At 44.8% G+C, this 14,855-nt stretch overlaps 2 protein-coding genes across 2 annotated transcripts; one reads left to right on the top strand and one right to left on the bottom strand.

Annotated features, from left to right (window-relative positions):
- Positions 1-2,298: 2,298 nt before the first annotated feature.
- On the top strand, positions 2,299-4,425 carry gtf2a1l (general transcription factor IIA, 1-like). The gene is given in 9 exon segments (XM_053874513.1): positions 2,299-2,322; positions 2,447-2,548; positions 2,629-2,770; positions 2,834-2,880; positions 3,169-3,251; positions 3,253-3,805; positions 3,869-4,102; positions 4,166-4,255; positions 4,318-4,425. Coding segments are annotated over 9 exon segments (1,383 nt in total).
- Positions 4,426-5,520: 1,095 nt separating this feature from the next.
- lhcgr (luteinizing hormone/choriogonadotropin receptor) lies at positions 5,521-13,860 on the bottom strand. The gene is made up of 11 exons (XM_053875586.1): positions 13,574-13,860; positions 13,409-13,480; positions 12,313-12,387; positions 12,088-12,162; positions 11,223-11,297; positions 11,059-11,136; positions 10,907-10,975; positions 10,279-10,353; positions 8,922-9,110; positions 7,465-7,518; positions 5,521-7,287 (listed from the first exon to the last, which is right to left on the bottom strand). The coding sequence occupies exons 1-11, from the start codon at positions 13,732-13,734 to the stop codon at positions 6,150-6,152; spliced, it is 2,061 nt and encodes a 686-aa protein (XP_053731561.1). The 5' UTR covers positions 13,735-13,860; the 3' UTR covers positions 5,521-6,149.
- Positions 13,861-14,855: the final 995 nt, after the last annotated feature.

Here is a 14,855-nt window from a genome sequence, read left to right as displayed (position 1 = left end):
ATGTGCACATCAAAGAAAAAATAGAAGGAAAAACCCTTTCTTTTTATTTCAATTTGTATATTACATTTCTAAATGTTTTCCTCTCCAATTTGTGTTTTTTTCCATCACTCTATTTACTAATAAAATACTGAAACACGTGAGAGACTGTCAACCACACACCTTCACGACAGAATGATGGAGCGTTCCTTGTTGGTCCTGCGACGCCAAAGACTGTCTGCAGAGCTTATGGAGCTAACAGCTAACTCACTTCAAAACTTCAACACTGGTAGACTATCACTTTGTGGTTTAAAAGTTGGCTAAAAACTAAATGTAGAACCTAATAAATGTGCTCCAAAATGTGTAAAGAATCATTGTTGTGATAAAGCTAAGGCAAAGATTTGTCTGGAAATTCCCCAAACTAGAATAAAGTTATGCAAAATACATTGCGATGAAATCAAAACAGTTATTTAAAATAACTCATGATATATTTTTGCCGTATTATAGATTTAAATAAATATATTTGCTGCTATTTGTTTCTGCGAATATACCAAAGTAGCCTGTAATTTTTCACAAATTAAAAGGGATTTTCTATGGGACTTTCAATGAAGCAAAATTGCGCTCTGCGTGCATCAGGATTTTTACAATGAAGAATGAACGTGACTTAAAAAAGGTTGAGGAACACCGCTTTGGTGCGCATCCTGCCGCGTGTAATCGCCCTCCACGCAGTCACAAGTAGTTTCAACTGCAGTTTAATATCCTCCGTGTTGGTTACAATGGGAACTGTGGTAAACAGTCAATTCTCCTGTGAACATTTATCCCGACATTTTTTGAGTAATTACGTGCAACAGCATGGCAACACATTTTTATGTTGAAACACTCACTCGGGAACAGCGAGGATGCTAACTCACTGCAGCTAATTACGCAGCAGTGGCCTACAAAAAAAGACCACTGGCTGTGCAAGGCAGTAAAAGTAGCAAGGCAGCAAAAATCGCTATCATGTGGAACGACTGGCTTTATGCTAGCTGCGCCTCTATTTTTACTCAGGTAACCTAGGTTTGAAGTGAACCCCTTACTTGGGATCAGGACACTCTGGTTTCCTCCCATCATCCATGAGGTGAACTGATGACTAACTGTCCATAGAAGCGAGCGGTTGTTTGTCTAAGGGTGACTTTTTCAGAGTGCCCCCTGCCTCTAGCCCTAAGTAACTGGGACAGTCTTGCATTCCTTCAACTAGAAGTATGAGTCAGACTGCGATATTCTATCTCTGTGTTTAAATCTCCTTCCCCTCATGAAATTTTCTGACTGGAAATTCGTGTTTGTTTAATGTCATGAATAATCTTATGTGAAACAGTGGGATCCTCATAGGTCACTGTATCACCATTTGATTTTGAGTCCTGAATCTCAGGCAAGGTTACCATCAACTGGGCTGGATTTGACCCCGGCGTTGAGTGTGTGGCGTAGAGGATGATGAGTAAAATGTTTGAGAATATTGCGTGGTAGATGAAATGCACAAGTATCAAAGACCTGCAAGAAAACAACTTCATCTTCTACAGGTGAGATTTAATTTCTCTCTGTTCCGTTGCTTACCTATCACTTGGTTATATGTGTGTAGCAGCAAGGGAGTGGCAGGCATTCCTACACATCATTGCAGCTCCAGCCAAGGCATGGTATCAGGCTTTTAGCTAGGAGGGCGTCTGGGCGTCTGCAAAACATGAAAAAAATGGACCTGAATTCCGGTTCTCGACCGTAGCTTGGCCACCACATGCCGCCATATACCAGCGTAGCCTAGCTACGGTCGAGAAACGGGCGTCCATTTCGTCATGTGTTGCAGACATCCAGACGCCCTCCTAGCTAAAAGCCTGCTTGATGTCTATGTTCAGCAAGCTGGTGGCCCTTCTCTCCCTTGAAATCCATTTGGAGGAAAACTGTGAGGCTGAAGTATCTGGCACAATAGTGCCGGTGGACATGTGAAGCAAAGAGCCCAGGAAGCGGGCATCAAGAACTTTCTATTGCACCAACAGGAAGTTGGGGCCTGGATCTCCAGTCTGAAGACCTGGGTGCATCACTACCTGTCCAGGTTGCAAAGGTGAAGTCCATTGTAGATGGAGCCATGATGCCATCTGCGTAATAAAATTGCTCCTATTTCAAATATGTCAGGGAAGCAAAACCTGAAGTCATGGTCTGAGCTGCAGCTTGCCTCCTCCAATTACCTCTCTCTGTGGAGGTTGATAAGGGCCACCTGTGCGTGCTCCCATCTGGTTTCTCCACACACTCTCAGAGGCAGCAAGCTGCCGCTGGATACCAACCGACTGGTCAATCATGATGTCCAACAAGGGTCCCGTGGTGAGAGCTGCAGCTTTTTACCTCTCCTCAGAGCAAGCTCATGTGAAGTTTTCAAACTGGGTCTTAAACGTCTTTGTTTAGCTGTCAGGAAAGCCAGTGTCAGAGTTGACTGTGTGATCAACAGGCAAAGCTCTACCTCTCTATCATCGATGATGTGATTGAGAGTATGAGGGAGGTCTTCCAGGACGAAGGGCTGGAGGATCGAGTCTTGGACGATTTGAAAAACGTGAGTTGTCACCGCACACGGCACCAAACAACCACCAAAATGTGAAAGTATGTGGTGGACCAGTTGTGTCTCGCGTGCAGCTCTGGGAAACCAAGATGTTGCAGTCGAAAGCCATGGAGGGCTTCCAGACAAACATCAACTCATCCAACTTTGTGCTGCAGCTCCCGGTGGGATACAGGCAGGCAGACAGGGAGTTCTCTGGAAACGTGGTTGCTGGGAATGGTGGGTCTTTTGAAGGCAGTAAGTTTGCTGGTGACATAGAGGAGATGTGTCTTGTTGTTGCAGCATCAGTTGTGATCCCACCAGGCCAGCACCTCAATTACCAAGTGAAGGTAAGTGGGACACCTCTCTCTTGACCCATGTAGTTTCACAGAAAACAAAAGTAGAATGAACTCTTTTGTCAACTTCTTCTGCCTAAGTTGGAGGCAACACAGCTAAACAAAAAGCTAGGCAAGCACATGAACTCAATCTTGCCTGAAGTTAGATCGTGGGGGCAGCTGTCAATGCAAAGAAGCCCAGTTTCCTTCTCTCCAGAAACCTGCTCAGACTTCCTTTTTCAATTTAAAATGACTTTATTTATTATCTAACAATTTATTTGCTAACAATTTTATGACTTGCAGAACAACCAGAGGACCATTGCTACGTTTGCGCTCCCTGCTGGACTGTCCTGCCCGGTGCAGATACCAGCTGGAGTCACGCTGCAAACAGCTTCTGGTGCCGCATGAATACCTTTTTATGAAAACCTTTACAAGACTCTTTAACTGTTTGGATCTCTCAGGTCAGCTATATAAAGTCAACGTTCCTGTTCTGGTCACACAAGCCCTCACTGGACACCAGCCTCGGTCCGCCAACCAGTCCAAACAGCCTGAATCCAAAGACGCCCCCAGCTCCCAGCCGGTTCAACAGTCTAAACCTCAGGAGGCACCAGCGCCATCACAGACCGACACCGGTGAAACGCCAGAAACAAGCCCTCCTCTGCAGCAGCCTCCAGTCCTGCAGGAGGAAAGTCAGCCAGAGACGTGTGCAGAAGCAATAACTGTACTGGACGACCAGGAGCCGAGTCCAGAACCACTGGACCTGACCATCTTGCCCGCTCCCTCCAGTCAGAATTTGGACTTTCAGATCAGCAGTGAGGAACATCTGGCTTCGGATGATCAGTTCAAGAACATCGACGAACTCCTGAACGAGGTGATCGAGGTGGAGCGGGAGAAAGCTGCCCGGGCCAAGAGCTGCAGCGAGTCTGAAGACATTCTGGGGGTGATAGAAGAAGGTCTTCATCCCTGAATAGCTGCTGGCTAACTCTCCCACCTGCCTCCTCAGTTGGTTCCTGACTTTAACTACAGCGACCTCTCCGACATCATTCAGCTGGACGGCCCTGGCGACGACTCCAATGTCAAAGACGGAGAACTTCTGGAGGAGAACGACTTCTTGGGAATGATCAATGCGGAAGCCATCAGAGCTCTGGAGGACGGCGACAGCAGCGGCAGCGACGCCAAGAGCCTTACCAGCAGCGATGGCGAAGCAGCCGAGGAGCTGGCCGGGGAAGAGGACGAGGTGAAGGGGAAGTCAACGTAGCCGTGCTTTGTATGTGCTGCTGATGTCGAGTTGCGCCAACAGGATCCACTGAATTCAGGGGATGATGTCATCGAGCAGGACATCCCGGATCTGTTTGATACTGAAAATGTCATCGTCTGTCAGTACGACAAGGTAACAGCATATCATCCTCCCATCAACGACGGTCTACCGATTCCTTTTCTCTCTCTTCACAGATTCATCGCAGCAAAAACCGTTGGAAGTTCCATTTGAAAGACGGAGTTATCAGTTACAGAGGACGCGACTATGTGTTTTCTAAAGCCGTCGGGGAGGCAGAGTGGTGATCGCCCTGCGTCAGAAAGGTTCTTTTTGAATGGACCACCGAAAATTTCCCATGTTAAGAAAAGTTTTTTCAAAGTCTTTTTCATGTCAATGTGGATTCCATCACATTTTGCCATTTATTTTGGAAGATTTATTTTGGTTTGTGTTGGCATGTATATACCAGTGTGTATATTCCATTAAATAAGTTATGCATCACAGACCTGCTGTAGAATTTATTCCTTTTATTTTCAGGGGAGGGTGCTACTTTGTCCCATCCATAGATATAAAGGAGCCGAAAGCCGTCCAGAATCTGTGCCAAGTCCTTGGGTGGGTTGAGTCTGCTCCAGAATGTAAACGTGCATTGTATGTTTGAGCTAAGAATCCAAACTCCTGGCGTGGGCTTCAATAACAAATCTAAAAAAACCTTGTGTGCATAAATGATGAAAGCAAAACTACCGAAAAGTATACAGAAAAAAACAGATTTAAACGGAAAAAATACAATAGAAGGTGTGCCTTCAGGAGTGGGAATTGTTTCTCTGCTCAAGTTATTTATGGACTTACGGCACTGGATGAGTTTGCAGACTACACAACACTTGCATTATTGTTATGAATAATTTTTAAAATACTCAAAAGCCCCTTAATACACAGCAACAGTTGAAGTTATCAAGACAGTTAATGCTCAAAACTAGTGGTGGGACTTTAATCAGTTAATTACGATTAACTAATTACACAAAAAAAAAATCCAAAAAAATATGTTAAAATATCTAATTTAATTTCATTAAAATTATTTTAAACAGTCTGCTCTCCAGACAACAGGGAACCTTTGTAAGTGCAGGAGTTCCTGGTCCACTGATCACACTGATGCACAAGACTCGTGGCAGCTAGGATGATAACAACAAACATGGAGGAATCCCTGAACAAAAGTAAAGAAAAGCGTCTGTTTGCTTTGTCAATGTTTTATCGATTAGATCTAAGTAAATGAGACTTTTTGAACGTTTTGGTCTGTTAAACTGAATACAAAATAATTTTTTTTGGCTCAGTTAAAGACTGGTTTTGAAGACCCCTGGCTCAGAGCAACGGAAGTGAAGGAAGACAATTCATTTATCTGAACCCCAATAATAACATTTAAAGGCAAACCGTCCTCCCTTTTGCAAAAGGATTTGGGGATTGACGCCAATTCTCTTGATGATACCATTTTTATTCATCCCAAAATCGCTGCTGAAACAACATGAGCACAAGGTCAATCATGTCGAAAAGATTTAATAGTAGATTGTCCTTGAGGAAAAATAACATCCTTGACATTCAACCGTGACGACGCGACCGTGACGACAGAGCTGCTTCAGCAGATGCCGTCTCTCAAAGCAAAGGGACAACAAGAGAGGTCAAAAATCCACAGCAACTGGTGAGAGATCCAGGAACCTGTGCCGCAAGTATCTGCATGATCAGCTTGTTGAAGCAGCGTTGGCAGCCGAAGTTGTCCATTCCAGCGTCTGTCCAAATGTACACCAAAGAAAGCTGCGTCGAAGCTGATCATGTACACACGTGACTCGATTGATTCTCAGAAACATGAAATGCTGAATTCATAGTGGAGGATTTGCTCAGTCTTTCTAGGGTCCAAACATATCTAAGAAAGCATCTACAGGGGTGCCAGTCCAGTTTCACTGGTCACAACAGGCATCTAAGATAAAATTCAGATCTAGAACTTGAAATCCTTGAGTTGACAGAGACTTTCCCAGAGAGTTCCAGATCATGTGGCCCCCTTGTTCAGGAAGCAGCCCTTCATTTTTTTGTGAAAAGCGTAGAAGCTGAGCGAGCTAGTCCACTTGCTCTGTGGTTGCTGGCTGCAGGTGAAGTGCGACGCCAGAGTTTGTGACCTGTAGAAGTCGGCCGCGGCGGGGCAGCAGCCGCAGCGGCTCAGCAGCAGACAGACGTCTTGCCTGAAACTGCGGGTGAAGATGGTGTACAGGAAGGGGTTGCACAGAGAGTTGATGGGATAGAAGAGGATGAGGAGGATTTTCGAGTGGGACACGGTGATGAGGGGCATCCTGAGGGCGGCTGAGATGGCGAAAAATGAGATCGGAGCCATGCAAATGAAGTCGGTGAAGATGAGCACGGCCATCCGCTTGGCTATTTTGGTGTCTCCGTGACGGGCCGAGTGCTCCGGCTTGTGGACGCTCAGGTAGATGCAGATGTAGCAATAGCAGACGACCAGGAAGGCCACGATGTTAAGGAGAAGAATGGTGATCACATAGAGCTGGGAGGGAAGGGAGTCGATGTCCATGGGCAGGCAGATGCTCACCTTGCTGTAGCTACTGACCCCCACCAGAGGGAGCAGAGCGACCAGCAGAGAGAAGCCCCAGCCCGCTGCCATCATCACCGTGGCGTGGTGGAGCCGCAGCCTTTTGTTCACGTGCATGGCATTAGTGATGGTGTGCCATCGCTCCAGGCTGATCACGGTCAGAGTGTACACGGATAACTCACTGGCAAACACGGTCAGAAAGCCTGCAGCGCCGCATCCCGGCCCGTTCTGCCAGTCAGTCGCATGGTTGTAGTACTCCCGCCGGGAGTAGAAGTCCATACAGGCAATAAGCGTCAGATAGAGTCCCATACACAGGTCAGCTATGGCCAGGTTACACATGAGGAAGCGTGAGACGGTCAGTTTGCGGTGACTGATGAGGAGAATGAGCAGAACGGCAAGGTTTCCAGTGACCGCAAACACTGCGATGATCCAGGCCAGGCAGCGCAGGAAAGCAAACCCCAGCAGGTCCTCGCAGGGGTTAAAGTCGTCAGGTTTTGGGGTGCAATTGACAAAGGGGCTGTTGTTAAAGCAGTCCAGATCCGGGTAGTGGAAGTTAATCTCGTTGATGTCGCCGGAGGTGGGCTCTCTGGAAGAAGACAAGGAGAAGTGGGTTAACCTACGAAGCAGTTGCATATTCTGCTTGTTCCGTTCAGCAATGAGATTTGTTCTCTGTCAGGCGACAAAAAAAAAAAAAAAAAATCAAAAGATTTTCAGCTGCGTTTGATATTGACGAAAGCTCCTGAAGGACTGCAGGGTGACTTACATTTCTGCGTTGCTGAAATCACACATCGTTGTCATGTTCTTCGACACGCTTTCTCTGCAGGAAAGAGAGGTTCAGAAGGAAGAAAGTGAATAACAAAATGCCGTTTGTAGATGACACACACTTGCTCAGTTGGGATTGTTAAAACACACACACACTGGCTCGTGTTTGCTCCGTTCAAGGAAGGATCTGTTTCAAATGATTTATTTTTGTTTCATGCGCCTATTGTAAAACAAGGTAAGGAAACAGAATGATTTAATATTATATAAGCTCAGTTCTTCAAATGTAAGATTCAGACACTGGTATTCTCATCTCTACAGTACGATACGTCTTCTAGGAAATGTAGAGAGGAAGCAGTGAAGTATATCATGCAGCAGTTGTGGACATTACGTTCCTCCTGAGCCTGTAAGAATTGTGTCACGCAGGGTTGTGCGTCAGAGAACATGTGGTGATGGACTGGCTGAAGATTGGATGAAGAGGGAGGTGATGCTTTATATAGTCAGTCTCGTCCTCCTGCCTAACCATTGTTGCAGACCATTGTTGAATGTGGGATACCATCATGGTGCTAGTCGCCTTCAGCAGGATGATCGGTCCATTTTGATGGACTGTGGATCTGGAGGACACAAATGGTCTGCTGCTGCTCTCAGGGCACGTGATGTTACCTGAAGGGTTCCTGTGAAGTTCAATACCTTGTGTTCAGGGCTTTCAATCTATGTAATCTTTGGCTCCTTGGGGTCTCAATCATAAGGTGCAAGAACGTTATATCAAAGTCCTCCCAAGCACTACTGCTGATCCTGGATCTGTGCTGGGGCTTCTTACTTGCTGTACCCAAACACCTGACTACAGCGTCTGGTGTCCATCTTGACCATCTGAAACCAACTTGTCGTAACCATGAGTCTCATCCCATCTTTCCAACAGTCACTATCCAAAGCTCCTGACCAACTCACTCTCACTCCTGAGGCCTTCCAGCCTTTCACCTTGCATGTTCACTCGTCGGGCATTCAGATGAATCAAATGTTTCCCCGACTGCAGCATTTCCTGAGAGTGGAAGCTGCACCTTGGCTGAGCTAATGGTTGGCACTAACTCTTTCAAGTTGTCTTCATAGGAGCCAGAGACCTTTGGGGATCATCTCCTGTGTGTAGTGTCTTGTGAGGATATGGAACTCAAATTATGCCTTTTGAAATCTAGGTGGTCTCACAAGATGGTTGCAGACAGTGTTGGCGAAGGGCGGCACATGGGCTTCTGATACTACAAACACACCCAATAGTTATAAACTTTCTTCCCTCACTTGTGAACAAGATCACTAGCTACATAGAGTTACCTTTACTTCTTGTACTTTGGGTCGTGTCTCACTCTTTAAGCCTGTATATCCCAGTCTTTTCAGACTCTGAACCATGTTCTCAGATCCAGATGGCCCACACATCCATCCCCTCTCACATCACGTTGAGGAGTGTCATACCTGTTTTTCCGTTGCCACATCTTGAAGGCACAGCAGTGGCTCGAGTACGTGAGCTCCGCTTCAAGCAGTTCAGCCAAGTTATCCAGCGACGGGAGGCTCTTCAGGGCGAAAGCAGCGGTGGCTTTCAAGGTCCTCACCTGCTGGAGACCTTTAGGCGGGAGGGAGCTCAGAGCGGTGGAAGAAACCTCCCTGCAGCACAGAGGACAGGCGGACATTAGAGTGCTGCATTCAAAAGCAAAGAAAAGTCTGTTCATGCTTTCATGGCAGCTGCTGATGTAAATCTCTCGAGGCTCCTATATGACTGAATTCAAAGTTTTAGACCCCCTTTACTTTGGGACTTTGCTGCTAAAGTGGAACATGAACACGTTTTCCCCAGAGTGTCCGTGAACGCCACATATTTCTCTTTATAAGTCAGATAAGAGGAAATTTCTATCTCAAGTTGTTGGCACTTGTAATCAGAGACCTTGCAAGCTTCTTTCACTCTTCTTGTTGTGCTGTTTACACAGACAAATTGTCTCCACTTCAGAAGAGGAACCAAAAAAAAAAGGAAAATCTTAAAAATGAATCACTTCTCTGAGCTTCTCTATATGAAGATGATACATTATTTACTACATAATTACTCTGTCATTGGATCCTCCCTCCACTTGTCAAGATACACTTTCCGACTTGTTACAAAGCATCACCACTTTTAATATCCGCACAACTTTCAGCCTCAAATCTACATCCCATTTCTTATCTTTGCTTGTGTCCTGCTGCAGCCAATGTAGCAAAGAAGCCCGTCCTCGAGAAGCCTCCATCAGCTCTTCTGGTGGATGACTAGGTGACAAAATATCCAAAAATCTCTGACTGTTGACAGTTCAACTCCTGCACCTGGAGTGGGAGCTCATTCCCAGCCTGAGTTGGCCAGTCTCCTCTTTTGTATTCTCAACAGCCTCTGATCTTGATGTGTTCATTCTGATTTCAGTCACGCCTCACTCCGCTTGTGACCTCAAGGGGCCGGTCAGGACACGGAAATAAAAGCTTCAATTTATATCCCAAATATCACACATCTGTTTTGACTATTTTTAGAATTAAATGAATATATTTTGGCTGATCAATGACAACAATGCTTCTTGACATTATTCAGGAATAATCTGCAGTTTGATGTTGTGCCATGTAACGTCGAGACAAATAGGCTGTATCATTATGACCGCCTGAGTCATTTTCGCCCAGCAACTCAGCAATCATGTCCCCACACATATAGCTGCATCTGCACAACATGTAGGAACCACTTAACATGTAACTATAGCTAAGTAGTAAACAAATATAGAATATTCTACAAAGGAGTGAAATACTTTTGGCGACGACCAAAACTTACAGGGCACTTAGACCTGAAGAACCTTCAAAAGCGTCTTCATCAATGTAGTGCAGATATTTGTTGTCTCTCAAAATCCTGAAAAAAGAAAACCCGATTTTAGGTCCACCATATTTGCTTCCTTAAAAAAAACTCATTTATAGGTGGCCAGTATCACACAGACAGGACATGTGGACAGGAGAGACAGGGACGTGTAATGTTGATACGATCTATATAATATAAGTCTATAAAGTCTATATAATATAAGGTATACATATAATATTAATATACTATAAAATGTGTAAATGTGTATAGACATATATTCCCCTATTTATGGAGCCATTTCCCCACATATCACAGTTTGGCTTGACACGCGCAGCCAACAATCTGCCAAACAATCTTCCATCAGCTCTGCTGCTAATATGAGCTGACATTGAGACACAGGGACATTATTTTAGGTGGCAGGGAGCCGGCACTTATCTGCACGCAGCAGTCCAGGGCAAAGCCAGAAAACAACAGGAGGCGCAATCTTTGTTTAGTCTTATGTAACTTTTGTTGACTGGTACATTGAGTTTCTATGACTTCAAAAAAGAGCACATTCACAACCAAAGAAAAGTTCTGCTTCGTGTGGTTCAACCATTAAAATGCTTACAGAGTTCTGAGCTTGATTCCGTTGAATGCCCGAGGTTCGATTTCCTTGAACCCGTTTCTTATCAAGCTCCTGAAAGAGATGAGCGTCGTTCAGTTGTGTTGTTCGGAGACACATTACAGACTGAATCACAAATGAGACACTTGGCTGCTTACATTTCAACATGCTGCTTTGTGATTCCCTGGAAAGAGTTGGCCGGAATCCTGTCGATCTTAATGTTGTCTGCCATGTCTCTGTGCACGGAGATAGCGAACGTTCATGTGTTTTGGCCGGACAAAATGGTTCTTTTTAAATCAATTTAATGGACTGGTCGACTCACAGGACGATGGTTGGGACCAAGGAGGAGACAGTGGTGAAGTCTGGGAACTGTGTCAGCCCGGTATTTGAAATGCTCCTGTGTCGGCAAAATGGAAACCAAAAAAGATGTTGAGCGAGAAAATGCCTATAAACTTCATTATATTTATGTAGCCAACCAGAGGATATTAGATCAAACATACGCTAGGTTAACCTGACTTTTCTGTCTGAAATATGAGCCAACTATAGCTACCAGGTAGCTCCCATACTATAGTCCTCCTCTCATCTGTCACAAGTCCTATTGCTTGTTCCACTCTGACTGCACTCTCTTCTTCACCACCCTAGATCTGTGTCCACCAAGCCCATATATTTTCACGACCTTGACTCACACACACATGTATTCTGTCTTGTTTCTCATGTCTCTCCTCCCGCTGTTTTGTCCGCCTCCTCCTTACTTTCACTGCAAATCACTGTATCATTAGCAAACATCACGGTCCACAGAGACTCCTCACCGACCTCATCTGTCTGTCACTCAAACTGAGCTGAGAGCGAATCCCTGATCTACTCCTACTCTTACCTTGATCCATCTACATCTCACCACTAAAGAAGTCTGCATCAAGAATATGCAGAAGAAAATCACACAAGACATTTCTTCAAGACGTAGAGGCATTTTACTTTCTTAGAAACACTGTCTACAGTGCAAGACACATTTGTATGCTAATACTTGCATTTGCCGATTTATCTACACTCAGCTCCCCTCGCGGAGAAGTAAATCCACCTTTGAGTTTGAAAAACACGGCGATAAAAGATGCACTTCATGAAATGAAGTCAGTTAAATGGCCTTGCTGCTACAAACAACGAGAATATACAAGTACATCATATCCACTCACAAGTACTGAAGTCTGGGCAGGTCAGTGAAGGCACCTTTTTCAATCCTTGTCAGGGTGTTTATCTTCTGCACAGAACTGAAAAGAGGAAGGAAGAAATCAGTCTTGTTTCGCCAGTAGCAGCGACAAACAATTCATCCCACAACCCTTGATCAAACACACATGTATAGGCCAGCTGTTCAGACGAAGAATTATCTTCAATAGGCAGTTTGAACGTCGGAGGCTTACATTTCCACCAGGCTGTGGACGGAGAAGATGGCGTTCTTACGGATCTCGGTGATGCAGTTGCTCAGGGAGATCTCACTGAGGAGAAAAGGAACCATCAACCACGACCAGCCCCAGAAGTGTCAAAACTTATCGCCAAACAATATTTTAAACGCCTTCTCTTAAGGAATAAATCGATGGAAATAGGACGCAGATGACTGATACGGTGTTGAAAATCATTAGGCAAATGTTAAAACGCCAGCATCAGCCATGCTCCCGCACGCACTGGTGATGTTTGGAAAAGCTCCAGACATACATCATGGGTGCATCTGGGCCAGGAAGACTGAGTGAAGATGTTTAAAGAGAAGGACTAAACAAAGACACGTGGAGACAAACAAAGTCAACAAAACTTCCTGATTTGTCCTTGAACACTTTCTGATGGTGGATTTTGCTGCCCAGCTGTGGCCATTGTTTCTTCAGTTTTAGACGCAATGCCTGCTACAATGCCAGGTCAAGAGAGAAACGTAATACTTCCAGGGAAGACGTCGCTTTGGAGGCGTTCATGAGGTGTCTTGTCCAGACGCCACAGAACTCCTGGTGTCCAGGCATCTCTTGATGCAAAGTGGTAGCAGTTCTACCTCGCTCCCTGGATCCCCAAACTATTCTGAACTATAAGAGAGACTGATAAAGTCGTCATGACTGAGGACGCAGCTCTGATATGCTGCCTGTGGTTTGAAATTAAATATCAATGTTTACCAGAAAAAAACTGTGTATCATTTGCGACACAAAAAGTAAATATAAACCATATTCCTGCTATTTGTGTACCCATTGCTTCCTTGTATTTTTGCACTAATATGAGAGAGTCAAGCAAGTGTTTCACAGTCAAGTGTATGTTTAAATACCAGCTTAAAACAACTTAAAATCTGATTTAAACACAGATTTAAATTGTAGCTGCAATCGAACTCGGTGTGTCCCAGTTCATCTCAGTGTCATCTACTGTATTCTTTTTGATATAAAAAGACACTTTGTCCTAGCTGCTGAGGCTCCTGACCTTCAACCTTACTTTCGCTTGCTTCTTTTCCTCAATGCATCAAAAAATATATACATATAATAGACTTACATTCTGGTTATGTTGATCAGCTCTTTGAAGGCATAACTGGGAACTTGTTTCAAGGGTAGATGAAAGAATCTTCTGCAAGAGATTTAACATGCTCTATTACATGTAGCACAACAGTTGTGTTTCGGACTCACATTCAGATGGAAGCAGTGAACTCTTGTTACTTACAGTTGGGTCATGGATGCCCTGGAGGCCAGCTGAGTGTCCCTGCTGCACTGGAAAGTGTCTGCGCTGCAGCGGCAGATGGGCTGACAGGAGTAGCCCCAGCATGAGCCCACGTTCACAGCACCGGTCAGAGAGAGCAGGAGCCAGACCGCCCAGGCAGCCATGAGTCACCAGGGCCAGCCAGATGATGATTTGAAAAAAAAAAAAAAAGTCTAAAATAACGTGGCAAAAGCACTTAGATGTTCCAGAACAAAGACAAAATAAAGTTCAGTTCAGTCTGCTCACGTCAGGAATGGTTGCACTTGTGACCAGACTGCAGAGGAGAAACTCTGATTTTCTGTGACAGCTGTGACGTGTCGGTGGGTGGAGACCTTGACGGCGCAGTCAAAGTCAAGTGCTGGACTGGTAGATTTAAGTTAAAGGAAAAAAATGTTTCATTTGGGGAGAAAAAAAAAGTTCAGTGGAGACTGTTGAAATCATATCCAAGGTCTTGATTTGCCGTTCTACTGCTACTACCATTTAACTTTGGACTGTAACCATCCTCTTCTGCTGCTGCTAGTTTCACACTTGCATCCGAGTCCTGAACCAATACTACAACTGCTAGTTCTACTACTACCTCCGCCACCACAACAACTGCTGCTACTACCACTACCAATGTACCACAAATGTTTCCAATTGACTTTTCCTACATTATCAACAACATACATTCACAAGTACTTCATCCGTTTGCTCCCCTCCTCCTCCTCCTCCACCTCCTGCTTCAGCTGCTACTCTTACCAGCATCACTGCTGGGCAACTACCCGGACAGTCTTTTCCCAGTACTGCAATTGTACAGCCACAGGTTTTACTACATCTACTTTGACTACTGCAACAACTACATGAGAATCCATCACTGCTTTTCTGAAAACCTCACCGCTCCTTCTTCCGCCAGCATTATAACAAAAACTATTAGTTACTCCACAGCTACTTCTACAAATAATACTGCTACTTCTACCGCAGCTAGTACTAGTACTATTAGAGACGCTTCATGAGTCCCACAGTGGGGAAGTTTGACATGACTACTACTGTGACCAAGACTCCAACTTTCCCTCTCATGTTGTCTGTTTAAAGTCATGCAACTATGGGCTACAACTCTTACTACCACTATTGCTGCTCCTCAACTACTGCGTTTGATTTTGCTTTCACTTCACTTGAACTCTACTAATAACTCATTTTCATTCAACTGCTCCTTGCACTAATGCTGTTCCACAAAGTGTAAGAGTCAGTTTAATGGGTCACTGACAAG

The sequence above is a fragment of the Synchiropus splendidus genome, chromosome 9 (genome assembly GCF_027744825.2).
Source record: "Synchiropus splendidus isolate RoL2022-P1 chromosome 9, RoL_Sspl_1.0, whole genome shotgun sequence".
NCBI lineage: Eukaryota > Metazoa > Chordata > Actinopteri > Syngnathiformes > Callionymidae > Synchiropus > Synchiropus splendidus.
This window is presented reverse-complemented; position numbering and strand designations above follow the sequence as displayed.